The sequence below is a fragment of the Brachycentrus maculatus genome, unplaced genomic scaffold, assembly GCF_059751285.1.
Source record: "Brachycentrus maculatus isolate JH-2025_06_01 unplaced genomic scaffold, ASM5975128v1 h1tg000624l, whole genome shotgun sequence".
Classification (NCBI taxonomy): Eukaryota; Metazoa; Arthropoda; class Insecta; order Trichoptera; family Brachycentridae; genus Brachycentrus; species Brachycentrus maculatus.
In genome coordinates, this window is record NW_028281361.1 from 931,017 (window position 1) to 949,001 (window position 17,985).

Genomic DNA, 17,985 nt, shown 5'->3' on the forward strand with positions numbered 1-17,985 from the left:
GCTGGTCAAATAAAAAAGTGGAAAAGCTAAAAATATTGGTTTTAATCTAATAATAAATTAAAAATGCAATTCCATCACGAAGTGTCAGTGGATAATATAAATCTATCTAACATATACCTTTGTGGAATAAATAAAAAACAGTTTTGGGGCTATGAAAAATGAGTGTCTTTGCTGAGTCTGGTTTTACAAAAAGGGATTTCTAATAAATTTAACGCGCAGACATTAAAATGCAAACTGAAATTTTTTTTTTACTCGGACAAATGAATTTTTGTTCATTAGAATGTGTAACTATCTACCTGAAATTTTTTTGGTGACCGAAAAGCGAATATTTTTTTCCAAATCAGAAAAACATTACAACAATAAATTATTACATTGGGGATTGAACCAGAATCTCAATATCATAAATACGCTTCACTATTTACTGAGCCACAACCCGACAAATTTACCTAAATTTAATACAGCCTTTATTTTTTAAATTTAGTTTACTAACATCTACAGGATACTCGATGTATACATAATAATGTCATTCTTATTCAGGTAGAAGTGAGTAACTAATAAACACATACAGAGAAATCACTAAGATTTTTAGTTACTGACTTATGCTCAAATAGGACGATGTATGCCTAGCAACATACCCAAAAAAGACACCCAAACCGGAAATGTATACATTATACACAAACAGCAGTTACCCATTTATAACCTTAAAATCTGTTGGCATAAGGTGATAAAGTGTATCTTACAATTTGTAACCAAAGAATTTGTTGGTGACAGTGTTACTGGTATACATTTTGTTACCTACATAAGTACACTTAGAAAAATCTGTAGGTATACAGTGATACTGGTGTACTTTACAATTTATAACCTACATAAGTACACTTAGAAAAATCCATTAGTATAGGTCTATACTGGTGTACTTTACAATATATAACCTACATAAGTACACTTAGAAAAATCTGTCAGTATAGGTGATTTAATAACTTTAGCTGCACAAAAACATACATTTATAATATTTTTGAAGTATTTTTATCCATATAATCTCTATGCTAGATGTAAAGATAGTTTATTATTATGTATTTTGTTATTTTTTTAATAAATGTTATTATTAAATTTCAGTTGACGCTTGAACACACATGACATGCTGAGAATATAAACATTATAAGAACATGTCGCTCACTCCTTTCAAGAACGTCATAAATCAAAAAACTTGATTTTTCAGGAGAATGTTTTTAAAGTTTAAAAATATAATACAATGTATTAAAAATAAATATCAAGCCACTTACTGAACTTTTTACTGTGCAACAGATCTTTTTAGGTAAAACCTGAAGGTTTTTTCTCCATTTGTAAAATATTTAGTTTATTTAAAAAAATAATTAAACAATACCTTTTCTTTAAAATGCAAAAACAACACTTTCTGCCCTGTAGCGGGTAAATATTAAGTTAAAAATATGCCGCTTTTGCTGGGATATAGTACATTTTCTAGGCATTCCGAAAATATGCACAACTGAAAATTGACAATTTTTTATTTATGACGTTCTTGAAAGGAGTGAGCGATGTGTGCTGTTGTGTATACTTGGAAGATACATATTATGAATACCATAATATGGATAAGTATAAGCAACTTTACCTGTATTTCTAATAATTCAGATATTTCTAAGTATGTTGTATTTTAGAAATGTCTGATTACATTATGTATCAATAAAAAAAGTTAAATTAAGCTTGCTGCCACAATGTTTACCAATATTCGTAAAGTGTTCATAAAATCAACCCTGGTTAGGTTCATATGGATGTGATGAGCATTGAATACGATAGAACAATAAATGTATTATTTTTCTTTAAAAAAAATAAACACATTGTTTAATTATTCAATGATATCATCATAGATTCAATTTATTTTATAATTAAAATGTAACTTTGTTGTAAAATCACTATAAATATTTTATTAAAAAAAATAAAAATAAAAAACCCTTATCCGCACCAAAATGGTGCATAGGGCACTGCTCATATAAACGCACTATTATCTAGATTGTTTACACATGAAGGAAAGGTGATCACCCCTCCGCTTCAGGTACCAGTCCAGGGTAATATTAAATAAATATTACGGTGAAAAAATCACTTATATTTATTTTACCCCCCCCCCCTGGGAATCAAACCCAGGACCTCCAAAACGGTAGCCGAGCGTGCTGACCATTACACTACGGAGGGCGGATTTTTTTATAACTTAATTATAGTGTCTACCGGTTTCGAAGCTAACCTTCTTTATCAAGACTGATTAATACTAAATTAATCAGTCTTGATAAAGAAGCGGTTAGCTTCGAAACCCGTAGACATTATAATTAAGTTATGATAAAATATTTATAGTGATTTTAAAACAAAGTTACATTTTAATAATAAAATGGAAAATCACAAAGTTAGTGCTTCAAATATAAATAGTATCAATTTATTTTGTTTGAATCCTTCACCTAGTCAGGATATACAGTTGGCATAAAATTAATGACCCTATCCGAAGACATTATAATTATTGCAAATGGCGTCATACGTCAATCATATTTGACATTTCGCTCACTCCTTTCAAGAACGTCATAAATCAAAAAACTTGATTTTTCAGGAGAACGTTTTTAATGTTTAAAAATATAATACAATGGATTAAAAATAAATATCAAGCCACTTATTGAACTTTTTACTGTGTAACAAATTTTTTTAGGTAAAACCTGAAGGTTTTTTGTCCATTTAAAAAATATTTTGTATATTTAAAAAAAATATTTTAAAAAACAATACCCTTTTAACAAAAAAAATACCCTTTATTTAAAAAAACAATACCCTTTCTTCAAAATGCAAAAATAACACTTTCTGCCCTGTAGCGGGTAAATATTAAGTTAAAAATATGACACTTTTTCTGGGATATAGTACATTTTCTGGGAATTCGGAAAACATGCACAACTGAAAATTGTCAATTTTTGAAATATGACGTTGTTGAAAGGAGTGAGCGATTTGTACCTAGAAATTTCTCACTGTGCTTATTCGTGTAATTGATCTTGTGTATATTACTTTATTTTATATTGTGTATTTGTAATTCGCAAAACGGGCACAAATATGTATCAACACTGGTGGCAGCCATATGACGGATATCGTCTTTTTTAGTTTACAAAAAAAAAATTTAAGGTCGAAATAAAGATATCCATTATGTACTCAATTATTTTTTTATTTAGTAAAATAGTTAATAACTAAAAAAAAATGGATGATTAATTTTGCGCCACCCTGAATCTGTTTGTAAACTACAGCTATCTATAATTAAAATCTAACTTTGTTTTAAAATCACTATAAATTTATAGTGATTTTAAAACAAAGTTACATTTTAATTATAAAATGGAAAGTCACCAAGTTAGTGCTTCAAATATAAATTATACAGCTATCTACTTCATAAATATCAAATATGATTGACGTACGACGCTATTTGGAAAAATTACAACATTTTCCGTTAGGGTGATTAAGTTTGTGCCACCTTGTACTATTTATTACAAGTTATAAGAACAGAAAAACTAAAAACTAACTAACCATCATGCCGCTTCCCGCAGGGGTAGGCAGAGAGAATAGAGGGCCACACCACTCTGTCCTTGCAAACATTCTTCGCCTCTTCCACGTTCATGCATCTCCTCATACATACCCGCCGATTGTTACGACTCCTAACCTGACCACTTTCAAGTATTTGGCATACCTGATCGTGCCATGTTCCTCTGCTTCTTTTCCCGCTAACATTCGCCTCATAAATAAGAACAGTTTTTTAGTAATAAGAACACTTGGGTCTATTAACAACAACAAAAAATGTTTCAAAAGCAGTAAAATGGCTTATCATTGGTCGATTTCAATGTATATATTTTTAAGACCCCCCGACGTGTACACTGGGAGCCGTGGTGTGCACCTTAGGCTTCTTAGTTTTACCGTGAGATCTAATGGTGCAGTCTTTTCCACATATAGCGCAGTTTTTATTTTGTTTCTTAGCATGGGTGTCCATGTGTTGGTTCCTGAAAAAAAATGGTGATTTAGAAAAATAACGATTTTCAGACAGAACAAACAGAGGGTCTGATAAAATAAACCCAGTAAAACCTTACTCAGCATTTAAAAAGAAATTAGGATGTATACTTCTTTGGGAAAATATAAGGCAAGGTACCTACCACCTCACGGTGATAATAAATAAATATTTAGAGTGAAAAATCAGTATTATTTATTTTGAATTGGGACTTAGCCAAACATGCTAACCACTACACTAGCTGATCCGCGGGTGTAAAATGTTTGATGGAATGCGGATGACACAAGTGATGAAGCTCAGGTGAAGGAAATTACCACTTTATGGGAATTGAAATTATGGATATTACTATGGGGAGAGGAGAATGAGAATATCAGCAATGGAATGCCACTCAGGATTACATACCCGTATTTGTGTAAATTTAATACTTAGCCATTTACCCTTATTCAAATTAATTTTAATTTTAAGGATGAATTTAAAAAAAGTCAGTAACGGACAGGTAAAATTGCCCAGCTGAAGTCTCTTACTTGTGACTCGATGTAGTGAATCTCTTGCTGCAAAAAGGACACTCAAATGGCCTCACTCCGGCATGGATTCTCATGTGCAAATTTACATCTTCACTCCTATAAAAAATAAAGGCATATTTCATATATTTTTCATAAGAGGTTGGACCAGAATAATAAGAAAGGGGGAGTAGTTCCGCGCAGCAGAGGACGGAGTGGATCTCTATATAAATACTACGCATTATTGATGCATGTGTTGCGATTACGTGTGTAGTAAATATGGTTACTTTATTTCCGATTACTTCTAGGTATGGCTTGGAAAATATCAAATGACAAAAGTACAAAATGAATAGGATTTACCTTGCAAAATGTTTATCGCAAACTGTGCACTTATAAGGTTTCAGGCCCGTGTGCGTGCGTGCGTGATATGACAGCGTGGACGATGAGGCGAAACTTCTCTTGCACACCCCGCACTCGTAGGGCTTCTCTCCTGTGTGCGTCCTCATGTGAAGGGACAGGTTGGAAGACTGAAAACAAATACAGAATCTTTGACAAAAGTCAATACTGCACTCGATGTAGTAACACCACACCAGGTCCTTTTTTATGCCTAACATTTTATCATGTACATATTTGTTTATCGTTTGGCAGTCTGTCCTGGCATTTTACACAAAAGATTTTAAATTTTTTGATCCATTTGCCCGTACACGTACAGGCAAAAAAATGGGCATTTCCGGATTTGCCGTACCTGATACAGGCGCCTCGTGAAGAAATAGCTTAAACTGGTTTTCACATATTTTATGAGGTAGTTTAATGTATTTTCACAGCATGGCTCTGTAGACTTTGTCACCCAATGTTGATATTTTTTCCTATGTTTCAAACATATTTTAATATCATAAATAAAAACCTGCCCTTTTTCCAGATAAAATCTTCATTAAAACTCGTCAGTCTGAGGGTTATCAAAGTTATCTACTACAAATAGTAGATAACTTTGACTTTACTTTTTCTTTTTATTATTGTATAACTCCACGCTGGAGGTTGACAATAAACATGGCAGTTTCGACTTTGTTTGAACAGCAACTTAGTGCTACCTATGGTAGAACTACTCCCTAAAATTATTAAACCAGGATATATGTCTTCTCCCTACCTTGAGTATACTTTCTAATATAGCATGTATCACTCCATACTTCTCTCCCCTAAATCTCTAAAGTAATCTAGTTTTCTATTTTTTTTTGTGCCTATAACTTCTCTTTTATTTCCTATGCATCTCAAAAGTTCTTCGTTTTCAACTCTCTCATTTCATGATATGTATTTTGGGCATTCGTCTACGCCACTACATTTCGAATTCTTCAATTTTTACTTTAAAAAAAACAAATGTTTATTAATTTTTATTTTGGTAATTAATTAATAAGCGGTTTAAAAATGCTATAGATATTGGACTAAAAGTACACAAGTGAAATAAAAGTTATGAACATTACATAGTTAAATTAAACACAAAGGGTGGGAAACGTATTTCTACCCGTTCGGTCGATTGGTGCGTAAGGACGGGAAGGGTGTTTTTACCTTCTGCACCAGCCTTATTTCAAAGTCAGAAAAGAAGGAATTATATAATGTTTTTATATGAATATTATGTACCTATCTCTTTCTTAAGTTTAGACAAACTATATGTATATAATTATCAAATACTTCTGATACACTGAGATTATATATTAAGTAGAGATCAAAGATAACTTTCAAAGACTTTATTTATATACTTTTTTTAAAGATAAAACTTACTTGTATAAAACTTTTCCCACAAACTCTGCAAACAAAAGGTTTCTCACCAGTATGAGTGCGCAGGTGTGTTGTCAGCGTAGAAGAATGGGTGAATCTGTAGTAAAAAGTACATTACAACTTTTGATAATTTTCTGTTTATTTATAATGTCTATGTTCATTGAATTACGAGGGCTGTCTGAAATGTTTCCGACCTCAACATGAAGATGGCAGTAGTTGTCAATAAAAATTGGGAAATGTATTTGCGCATGCGTTGAAAGGCACTCACCAATATTTCGACCATTTTGGACGCATAGTTATTGTTTGACAGTCGTTTGAGTGAGTTGTGTGAATAACATCGCTCAAGTGCATCAAATGGTGTTGAACACAGAGTCTATGAAGATGACGAAAGAACGTATTTGTTGCATACTAAATCAAGATTTAGGGATGAGAAAGCTGTTCGTGCGCTGGGTCCCGCGTTTGCTCACTCCGGACCAAAAACGTGTTGGAATGAATATCTGCACCGCTCTGTTGGCGCAGTTTAGGCGCAATGAGTCAGACTTTTGGCGCCAATTAATAACTGTAGATGAAACTTGGATACACCATGCTACTCCAGAAACAATAATACAGTCCAAACAGTGGACTGCGAAGGGGGAATCGGCGCCAAAAATGTGCAAAAACTATTCCTTATGGGCTGAGAAAGTGATGGCGACTTTCTGGCGGTTTTCTGAGATGGTCACGGAGTTATTTTCATAGATTACCTAGAAAAAGGAAAAACTATTACAGGAGCATACTACGCATCATTACTCCATAAGTTGAATACAGAAGTTACGGAAAAACGGCCACATTTGCAGAAGAAAAAAATTATGTTTCATAAATTCACAAATTACGGTTTGAACTACTTGACCACCCTCCTTACTCACCAGATCTAGCCCCAAGCAACTTTATTTTGTTCCCTAAGCTAAGAATTGCGCTCAGAGAATCGAAATTTTCATCGAATGAGGAGGCCATCACCTTCGTAAATGACTATTTTGCAGGGAAAGACACCAACTACTATTTGGACGGGTTGAAGAGATGGAAGCATCGCTAGGAGAAGTGTATATATGTAAAAGAGATTATTTAGAAAAATAAAAATAAATTTGAAAAAAAAGATTTGTATCATTGTTGGGTCGGAAACTTTTTAGACGTTTAGGTCGAAAACTTTTCTCGTATTTGATCAAAAATATCAGATCTTTGCCAGATCAAACATATTTACTGCGACAAATTGTTTTTTTTTTTCATAAATGTTTAATTGCAACAATAATTACACAAGAACGTTGAAAATGTTTAGCAGAGATTATTATTATTATAAAAAGTGAAAAAATTCATAATAAAAAAAAAAATAGAACTTTACCACTGCTAGTTATAGAGAAAACACGATTTACCATGATTTAAAAAATGTACGCAATTCCATTTAATTTTTGGATACATATTAAACATTCACACATACTAATGCATTTTTAAGGCATGCTATTGTCATGATTTTTATAATTACCAAAGAGATTTGAAAAATACAAATGTGAGTTAAATTTACCTTAGTACCTACTTAACTAGATTTAAAAATAATAAAAAAAACACTTGACTGCTATAAATAATATTCTTTTAATATTTCACACTGGCGACATTCATAACTCAATTTTTTTCTCTTCTATTGAAATTTTTTAGTGTCCAACATCTATCTTTATTCATTCTTGCCCCATTTTCATAAATATTTCTTCCTTTCTTGTTTGCCTTTTACGTAATATTAGACTGGATATTAGGAGCGCATTCTATCTTTTTCAGTATTGCCATTATAAAAATATAAATAATTATTAAACCTTTTGGCACAAACTATACATTGATGAGTTTTTTCTTTAGTATGTGACTTGGAATGTGAAGTGAGGAGGCGTGGATCGTAGAAGGATTTGCCGCACTCGGCGCACGGGAACGGCTTCTCTCCGGTGTGTTTTCGCATGTGGATGGCCAGGTACTGAGAATTCTGATATCCTTTGCCACAAATCAGACATAGATGCTTCTTTTCTTTCCAGGTGGAATGGCTGCAGCACAAAAAAAAAATACTTCAGAATCAATTTTTATAATTATAAAAGATTGGTAGTATACCAGTCATAAAATAATATTGTAAGTAGTCATTGCAATATTATTGAAATTCGAAACATACTGAACATCGACAACCTAAAAAGAGTTTACTATGCTATTGTACACTCACTACTACAATATGGCATTGTTAGATGGGGAGGTATCTACAACAACATACTAAACTCTGTGAAAATAGTTCAGAAAACAATAATTAAAGTTATTTTGAAAAAAAATATATATCCAACAAAATTATTATTTACAAAATTTCAAGTCCCAAACATACAAACTATTTTTTAAAAAAACGCAATTTTTCAATTACTAAGGGGTGACAAATATTTGAATTAAAAAAAAAGTTTATTTTCGAGATTCTTAAATGAATTTTCAACTTCAAAATGTAATACTAAACAATTTCAACATAACTTCAAATATTTTGGAACTAAATATTTCAATAAACTCCCTACAGAAATTAAAAAAATAGAAGGTATAAAAATTCTTAAGAAAAAAAATAATGCCCATTACATATAAATCTTGAAAAAAAATATAAAAAAAGAGTATTATAACATTAATTATATAAAACATTAAACCTTGAGTGTAAGTCCCTCTCCAAGCACAAGAGCTCAATCTCTTTTTTGGAGAGGCACAGCGAATCTAAAACTATAAGTTTGCCATATGTATAAATGTTTAGAAATTGTATTATGTTGTACTTAAAAATGTAACTATATTAAATAAATTAAAAAAAAAATGTAACTAAGGATATACGATGGAACCTCTCATAGCGAGCATAATTCGTTCCAGAATCTTACTCGTTAAGCGAAACAATTTTTGTTTTGACTGGTGCGGATGTCCCGGCTTACAGGTGAATATAAGGAATAAGGGACTTGCCCCTTCTCTGTAACTCGTTATGTAAAATGTCACTAATTAAGGGAGCAACATTTTCACATTTTACTTGCTCGTTATTCGAAATACTCGTTATGAGAGGTGCTCGTTTTAAGAGGGGTCACTGTATACTTAGTTAATATTTTGATATTTCTAAATTAAAAAAAACAAATAAGTTATATCGGTAAAAATGAAATAACAAATTGTTAATATAATAAATTAAAGGATTAATATTTTTAAGTAACCAGAGGTATTTTTGTTAGCTAGTAACAGTGAATGTTGTACATGTATAGGGTGATCACTTAAACCAGCCTTTGACAGTTCATAAGCCCAGTAAATACCGAGACCTCCATAGTCTTTTTCATCTTTATTATGACTTCAATATAAATAAGTGTTTATAGTAAAATAAATCATTGTTTGTTAAAATATTGCTCCAAAAAGTTTTTAAAGGAGAGAGTATGGAAGTCTGGGCATTCACAGGGTTTAAAACCTTCCATTGGCTTGGTTTACGGGATCACTTTACACACTATGTAACATTTAGCATCTGGCCATGATTCAATATCAAAATTTAAATTTTTAAACTCCCATAAATTTTAAGTGAAAAGTACTGCCATCTGTTGAAATATTTGTGAAGCTATGAGCTAAAATATTAAGATTGTACAAAGATTTGAAAATACTAAAAATGGGATTTTAACCTTTTAACCACGTCAACTTTGTTCCTGAGAGACGCCCGTACGCGGCTGTATTTAGCCGCTTTTAAAATGATTACTTTTATCATGTATTTAGTTAAGTTCTCTTACCCACTGGCGATGCATAGCGTCGAGAGTGAGACAGATATAGGGCATGATTATGGCGCGGACTAATTACCGACCGCAAGAAAAATCAGGGGTCTGTTCTTTTATTTATCCTTGTGATGTTACAAATTATTAGTCAGATATTTCAACAGATGTCATAAGGCCAAGGATTGATGTATTATTTTATCCAAAGTTCCACACCATGAAAAAATCCCTCCAAGTTGAACTGAGGTTCGAAACTTGGAGCAAAGTAAAAACACATACGGTTATGTCAGCCGCGTATGGGGCATGTTTTATTAAAACACATACGGTTATGCGAGCCGCGTGGATCCGGTTAAATTACTTATTTAATTTTTACAGTTGGATCCTTCCATAATAAAATATACATCATAAATATTAAATAATCGTAATAACAAAAAAAAAGCATTAAGACTAACCTTTTCATGTGCTTATTCAAAGATCCTAATTCAGAGAATTTCTTGTTGCAAAAATGACACGTGTGCGCCTTCCAAGTCATGTGAGTTTTAATGTGCCGCTTCAGAACTTTTTTTTCTAATATAAAATATAAATTCAATAAACAATCAGTCTAATGCATTAATGCAGAAAGAAACATTAAATTACAAACTTATATTTTAAAATGAAATAAGAGAAAAAATTATAATACGTTATTCTGTTTTTGACTCATTTGTTGTAAAAAAATGTATGTCCTGATATAGACTCCTAGCTTCCCGTCATTCATACGTCTAGTCATACATGCCCTCCGGTTACGTAGACTTTTGATGACCAGATTTTAGGTTCCGATTGATTTGGACACGCCAAGTATTTTTCGGTCATCCTCGTTCTGTTCTTTCATTCTTATTTCCAAATATAATATCTTATTCATTCTCTCGTCATAGATTTAACCCACAAAGAACCTTTATTAATCTTTTCAACTATCTCTAACTCAGGCTTATATTCCTTTCTGATATCTTCATATTGAAGGCAAATAAAATAAAATAAATTTATAGTTTATCTTTATAATTTTTATCATATATTTTATAATTAAGAATTCAATTAACTTGACATTGGCAAATGCACTATATTACATGTGCAACGCCATTCCATATTAAAAAAAAAATAAAATTGAATCCTCTAATTTTTCCGCCTCCGTAGTGTAATGGTCAGCACGCTCGGTTACTGTTCTGGAGGTCCCAGGTTCGATTCCCAGAGGGGGGTCCAATAAATATAAGTGATTTTTTCACTTTAATATTTATTCAATATTACCCTGGACTGGTACCTAAGTTGGAGGGCTGATCACCTTTCCTTCGTGTGTTAACGACCAAGATAACACTGCGTTTATATGATGCAGTGCCCTATGCACCATTGGGGTGCGGATAAGGGTTCGAATTTTTCGAACATTTGCATTTTTACACCATTTCTGCTTTTATCCTTCCTTTGCCAATTCTACGTTTCGCTGCCATACATCAGTGTTGGCACTAGCACTCCTTATGAACATGCTATAGTTACCTTCGAGTTCTATGTCTACAGAAACCATTCAATTGCTTGGTCAATCAATAAAATCAGGTGTCAATCATTACGAGACGTTTTTCTTTATTATTTCATTTCTTCTTCATTATTGAAATAAAATTTGTCAAGTTTTCACAGAACCAGCTAAATTTGAAATACTTACGAGCAAATAGTTTGTTGCAAGCGTTACACTGGAATGTTTCACCGGGGGAATGCACGGACATGTGTAGAGCGAGGTCTTCCGCAGTACCAAACGACTCTTTACATTCTTGACAAGAAAACAACTTTTCTAAATTCATCTGGTCCACAACATTTTCTGGCTCATCTGCGTGAATAGTAGAATAAAAATAAAGATATTTTGTAAAAAATAAATACATATGTTTAGTATAAATTGCAAAATTCAAAAAGGCTCTTGCCATGGGATGCTGCATACATCTTAGAAAAATCAAATGACAAATGAAGAGGTACTGGGTAGTTGGTAAAACTCCCCAATTGTTGATCACGATCGAATGAAGAAAAAACTAATTTCTTTGCCAAGATACCTCTAATTAATGTATGAATAATTGTGAATTACCTGGATTTGCTTCCGGATGTGAAGTGACCAAACTGAGGTTTATTAAATTATCAACATTCAAAGCTTCCCTGTCTAGAATTATAGAATCTGTTTGCTGCAACCAAAAAGTTTGATTTTTATTTGATATATCAGTTATCACCACACCTTCCTTCATTGCTGCTAAAGCATTTTCAATGAGATTGCATTCCGGCTCTAGTCCCAATTCTGGACATTCCATACCTAAAACAAATAAATAATAAAAATAGTTAACAACATTTGAAATAGGGCTGCGTATAAAAAAAAACTTCTTTTAAACCGGGAGGTATCACTTGACAATCGCTTAATGAATAAATATGAATGAAAATAGCCAATGTATTAATTACTTTCACTCTTTATTTTGTTTTTTCCATCTATTCTACGGTTTTTTCATACATATTTTTTGCTGTTTTTCATGTTGTTTTGCCTATTTTTCTGGTTTAATTAAAAAATTATTGTAATTAACTTCATACCCATAGTGTATGCTATATTATATTGTATACTCACGCATAGGCTATGCTCATATGGGATTGTTTATGAAATAAATATACATATAAATTAATGAAAAATAGATAAAAAGTCATTGAATACTGGGGAAAGACTAAATAAGATACTTGTATCTTTGTGTTGGTGTAGGTAGAGAAATGGAATGATGTGCATGTAGCACCTTTGGGTCGATGGTGATGGCGAAAAATTGAAATGACAGTGGCCTTATTTAAAACTCCGATTCCTATATTCCTCACTTTACCATAGGGAAGTTAATGCATGAACGTACTGCGCTGTGCAAACATTACATAAGTGTATTGTATTTTTGTATTGTATATTGTATGGAGTCAGCGGGTCAGTCAATAGTTCTGGTAACATACTTTTTTGCCGCTTTTGCTGGGATATAGTACATTTTCTGGGCATTCCGAAAACATGCACAACTGAAAATTGACTATTTTTGATTTATGACGTTCTTGAAAGGAGTGAGCGATATATCTCTTACCAGAAGTATCATCATCCTCAGAGACATGTCCTTCTACCATTGTGAAATGTTGAATGTTCATAAACTGTGATTGTTGCTCAACATATACTTCCAATGGTGTATCCTAAAAGAAAAAATCTTATAATAAAATCTTACAATTTTCCTTCAAAGAAAAAGATCTATGTTTTTAAACAAGGATTAAAACATTTAAATATAGCAAACCCCTGATTAACTGGAATTAGTGGAAAAAATCCTGGTTAAATGGATTTCACAATTAATTGTTTTTTTATTTATTGTTTGGGCAGCCAACGTAGTTGTAATATGTATCTATTTCGTATTTAAAATTTACTTGCTAAATACCAATATTTCTTAAAATCCACTGCGACATATCGCTCACTCCTTCCTACAACGTCACATATCAAAAACTTGATTTTTCAGGAGATAGTTTTTAATGTTTAAAAATATAATGAAATGTAATAAAAATAAATATCAAGCCACTTATTGAACTTTTTACTGTGCAACAGATCTTTTTAGGTAACACCTGAATGTTTTTTCTACATTTGAAAAATATTTAGTATATTTTAAAAAATCCTTCTCTTCAAAATGCAAAAACATCACTCTCTGCCCTGCAGCGGGTAAATATTAAGTTAAAAATATGCAGCTTTTGCTGGGATATAGTAAATTTTCTGGGCATTCCAAAAATGTGCACAACTGAAAATTGTCGATTTTTGATATATGACGTTGTTGAAAGGAGTGTGCGATATGTTTTGATATATTCAACATCATTAGTAAACACGGTGTGAAATATATTTTAAGATGGACTCGAAACAGTTATTTTGGTTCCTTAATTATGATGGAATTCATTTCTTTTTCTCGGTTTATATTTCTTTCCAGCTCAATTTTTTTTCTTTTTTTTGCTAGAAATACCAACTTCGTGCACTGGTTGGCGTGAAAAGCTTTAAGTGACGGAATAAAAAAAACAATTTACTAACAACTTATTTTAAACAAGTCATTATTTAATTTGATTATTGACCACTGCTTGAAACTTAAGATAAATTAGGCGTGTTCTAGACAGTAGTAATAAAATAATAAAAATCGAAAACTAGAAAAAGACCACTTTCATTTTAAATAAAAGAAATACACAAACCACATGTCTTCTTTCTTCTTCGGGTTCTTGAGGTGGATCAATTTTTTCATCTACAATGTCTATATGTGATGATTTGGATTGTAGAACGTCCTGAAAAAAGTACTAGCTCAATATTGTATGGAAAAATCATATAGGCAATGCAAAATTAATAAGATGCACGTGATGTGCACATACAAAATGAATAATTTATGGGATTTTCATCAGATAACTTATCACTCTGATTAATCCTTCCCTTACAGAGCTAAAAACTTCCGCGTGCACCGGTGATATGTATTTTATACACCATATGAAAATGTCGTTTAAAAACGAGAAAAATGTGAATATTCCTAAATGTTATTGACCATATTTGAAGTTGAAACGTAACGATTCTATAATGTTTGCTCTGGTGAGTATATAAAAAAGGGAAAAAAATACATCGCAAGTACCGCAATAGCTGACGCAGCAACACGACCGCCGCGTGAGACGATCTGCGCACTACTAACGCAGTCAACACATTACCACATATAGGTACACAGAGCATGCCACGCAGCGCCCACAAAGAATCGTTTGTGTATTGGTGATTTTATCCCCGATATTTTCACAAATTATTTATTTATGTCGCTGCAAATTAATAACTTTATATTATAATACGTTCATGTACTACATGATTATATTACGGAGAAATACAAAAATTCTGAGAACGTATCTATTATATTTTAAATTGATATTCCCATTTTAAAAGTCGAGTTGTAGTAAATACACATCACCGGGAGGGGAAGGTTGAATGTTATGATAATTGTATTCTTCGCTTTCTACTGAGAATTTAATAGATTAAAAATAAAACTTTGAAGAAGAAGATTGATATGAGGCTGGCTTACCTCAGTCGGTAGACACCCATAGAGAATATACTTCCTTAGAACAGAATCTGACTTTTCACATAGTTTTTTGAAGGAACAAGATTTATTAACTTGTCGCAGACACTGAAGGCATATGTTACTCGGCAGACCATCTCCGTGTACTACCTACAGAAAAGATTTTTTGGTTATAGTATCGAATTTTTCGTGGATAGTATTGTTATAAAGATAATATTGAACTCACTTTAACAGAAGCACAATACATTAGCATATCAGTGATAGCAGAATCACAGATAGGCTTCATGCCTGATTTTGGGCGCAAGCAAGTCCTACAGAGTGTAGAAAAGGGAGGACCATGACCATTTTCAAATGCGTCCATTCTAAAAAATTAATGAAATTAAAATATATACATTATGATTTTTATACTTAAGATCGATATTGTTGTATTAGAACTTATAACTCTGCCTATTTTTGGCACTATGCATTTTTTAGCGGAATACTAACTGTAATTTCGTTCAAAATGACAGATGACAGCAATCTGACAGTCGACGGTGCTTATTGGTGTTTATGCCAATGACCACAAATTACCAAACATCTAGGCGGTACCGACATTTCTTTAACCCTTTGACTACGAAAATCCGATACATCGGCCGAGGGCGTTTGTCCACTACACGGAATTACACGGAATTTTACCGTCCGGCACGTCAGTTAGCGTTTTAAAACGATGATTGTCTTGTGCTTTTGTCCATCTTTCTTCGGATCGGTGCGTGAACACGTTGCGCGTAAATTAATTCACGCTAAACTGTCGTAGTCGCTTTTATTTTTCATAACTGGATTGCTGGATGGTAAAATTCCGGGTGGTGGACAAACGCCCTTACGGCACTCTAGCGAGAAATATCAGATCCATCAAATGTGAGGTCATGATTTATAAAAGTATCAGATACATTTTGGATATAAAGACATGGGGATTCCTTCAGGGATGTACAAAACAAATCGATTCATATCATACTTGCTTCTCTCAATATGTTATACATCGATATTTTTAAATAAATGATCATATGTATCTTAAAATTAGTTGTGATATAACGAAAATTTAAGTGTCAAAAACATTTAAAGAGAAATTGTGTAATAAGTTGATGATTTCGTACATTTGGGAAGTATATTTTTTAGGAATGGAGATATTTATAAATATATAGCAAAGAGAGTGAATGGTGCATTGAAATCAGTTATTGCAAATAAAAATCTATCAGCGAAAGCTAAATTGGCAGTTCACAACAGAGTCCTGGTTCCAATCCTAATGTATGAATATGAAGCATGGAGTTAGCAAAAGAAAGACGAAAGTAGAGGGAATGCAGTCAAAACGAATCCTTCAGACGAATGTGCGACAAAACGATGTATGATGGATGTTCGAATGATGAAATAAGGAAATAACGCAAAGCTAAGATTAGCATTATCAATAAAATTAAGAAGGGTGTGTTGGGACGGTTTGGACATGTAGAGCAAATGAGTTAGGAATAACGGTATAAAAAATTATGAGGTGAATGTAGTTGGAAAAAGGAGCAAAGGAAGACCGAGGAAAACTAAGCATGATCAGGTAAATCAAATACTTAGAAGCGGTCAAGTTAAGTGTCAAAATAATCAATGGGTAAGTATAAGGAGATGCATGAATGTGGAAGAGGCGAATAATATTTATTTCTCTCTGCCTATTCCTGCGGTGAAGCGGCGCGGCGTGATGGTTAGTTGTTAGTCAGAAAACATTTAGATGTTCTGTAAAATATATTTATTTATTGCATGTACTTTGAAATATTATTCAGTATAAAAAAAAACCACTATAATAAAAGCCAATGCTTTTAATATTTTTTTATTCTCCCACTGCATTTACCACGCTTATTCGGATCACGTAGCATTGTACGAGTATATATTTACATCGTTGGCAAGTTTATGAGCGCGACTATTACGAATATGACCATGGCTGAATGTATGTAGGTAGGTCTTGCCCCTTTAAAAAAAATCTTTATGGACAGAAAAGGATATTTTCCCATAGAAAACACCAAAAGATATTCATCTTTCGTAAATATACATATAATCTTAATCTGTGGTCTGTGGTCAAACGTCAAAATATGTGGATGTAGGTTTTTGTGCTCTGTTTTCAAATAATTTAAAAAAATGAACACCTAAGTAATGTGTTATATTTGCCGTAAACTACATATTATAATTTAAATTCACCCAAATTAAACAATTTTTAAACCGAAGATTTTACTTGATTGAAAATGTGTACCGAGTGATGTTATTGCAAAAAAAATACATAAATTTTGTTTTCAATCGATAACAATGTTGAGAATAAAATGGAGGGAATTGTTTCCGACTAAATGGAGTGTAATAATTTTTATTGCATACATGTCGCTGTTCGTGAACCAAGGTAAACTTATTAAAAATAGAATGGATAAGATTTGTTATTAAATTTCGTGTTGCTTTTAATAGTTATTTATTTTACGAAATTATTTACGAGTATATTTTATTTACTAGCTCAATCAAAATAATATTTTATTTTATGGGTGTAGGCAGGGTTTTACAAACTTCAACCCGCAGCTTACTTGTTGATTAAAGATTTAAATTTATTTTTTTACCATTTTCCTAGCAACTTTACTCGCTTCAACAGTGTTGTAGGAATTTCGAATCCCAGTTTATAAAATACTGTGCGCAAATAAATAAAAGCCCATAAATTCCCAATGAATTTGTTTAATTAACATTTATAAATTATATTTTTACTACTAACGATCACATCTTGATCTGCCTCAAGAGTAGACGAAGAAGATAGAATGCCACACCATTCTGCCTTTGAAAACATTTTCAGTATTTTGTCCAGTGCTTATAATAATACATTG

General features: G+C 32.3%; 1 protein-coding gene across 2 annotated transcripts; it reads right to left on the reverse strand.

Moving 5' to 3' along the window:
• Positions 1–3,743: 3,743 nt before the first annotated feature.
• Positions 3,744–15,675, reverse strand: LOC148300986 (uncharacterized). 2 transcript variants are annotated; one of them, XM_088274013.1, is made up of 13 exons: positions 15,605–15,675; positions 15,345–15,480; positions 15,125–15,268; positions 14,268–14,357; positions 13,142–13,244; positions 12,139–12,357; positions 11,728–11,889; positions 10,496–10,610; positions 8,130–8,348; positions 6,298–6,391; positions 4,885–5,051; positions 4,549–4,644; positions 3,744–4,019 (listed from the first exon to the last, which is right to left on the reverse strand). In XM_088274013.1, the coding sequence occupies exons 2-13, from the start codon at positions 15,477–15,479 to the stop codon at positions 3,875–3,877; spliced, it is 1,689 nt and encodes a 562-aa protein (XP_088130139.1). In that variant the 5' UTR covers position 15,480; positions 15,605–15,675; the 3' UTR covers positions 3,744–3,874. The 2 variants fall into 2 exon arrangements, 1 of the variants encoding a protein (XP_088130139.1); XR_015838866.1 differs by having other exon boundaries at positions 3,979–4,019; positions 6,345–6,391; positions 15,605–15,658.
• Positions 15,676–17,985: the final 2,310 nt, after the last annotated feature.

Coding starts and splice junctions, on each gene's coding strand:
- LOC148300986 (XM_088274013.1), bottom strand. CDS start 15,479: ATGGACGCATTTGAAAATGGTCATGGTCCTCCCTTTTCTACACTCTGT. Junction 13,245..14,267: donor AAGAAGAAAGAAGACATGTG/GTTTGTGTATTT, acceptor TTTTTCTTTTAG/GATACACCATTGGAAGTATA. Junction 11,890..12,138: donor ACATCCGGAAGCAAATCCAG/GTAATTCACAAT, acceptor CTATTCACGCAG/ATGAGCCAGAAAATGTTGTG.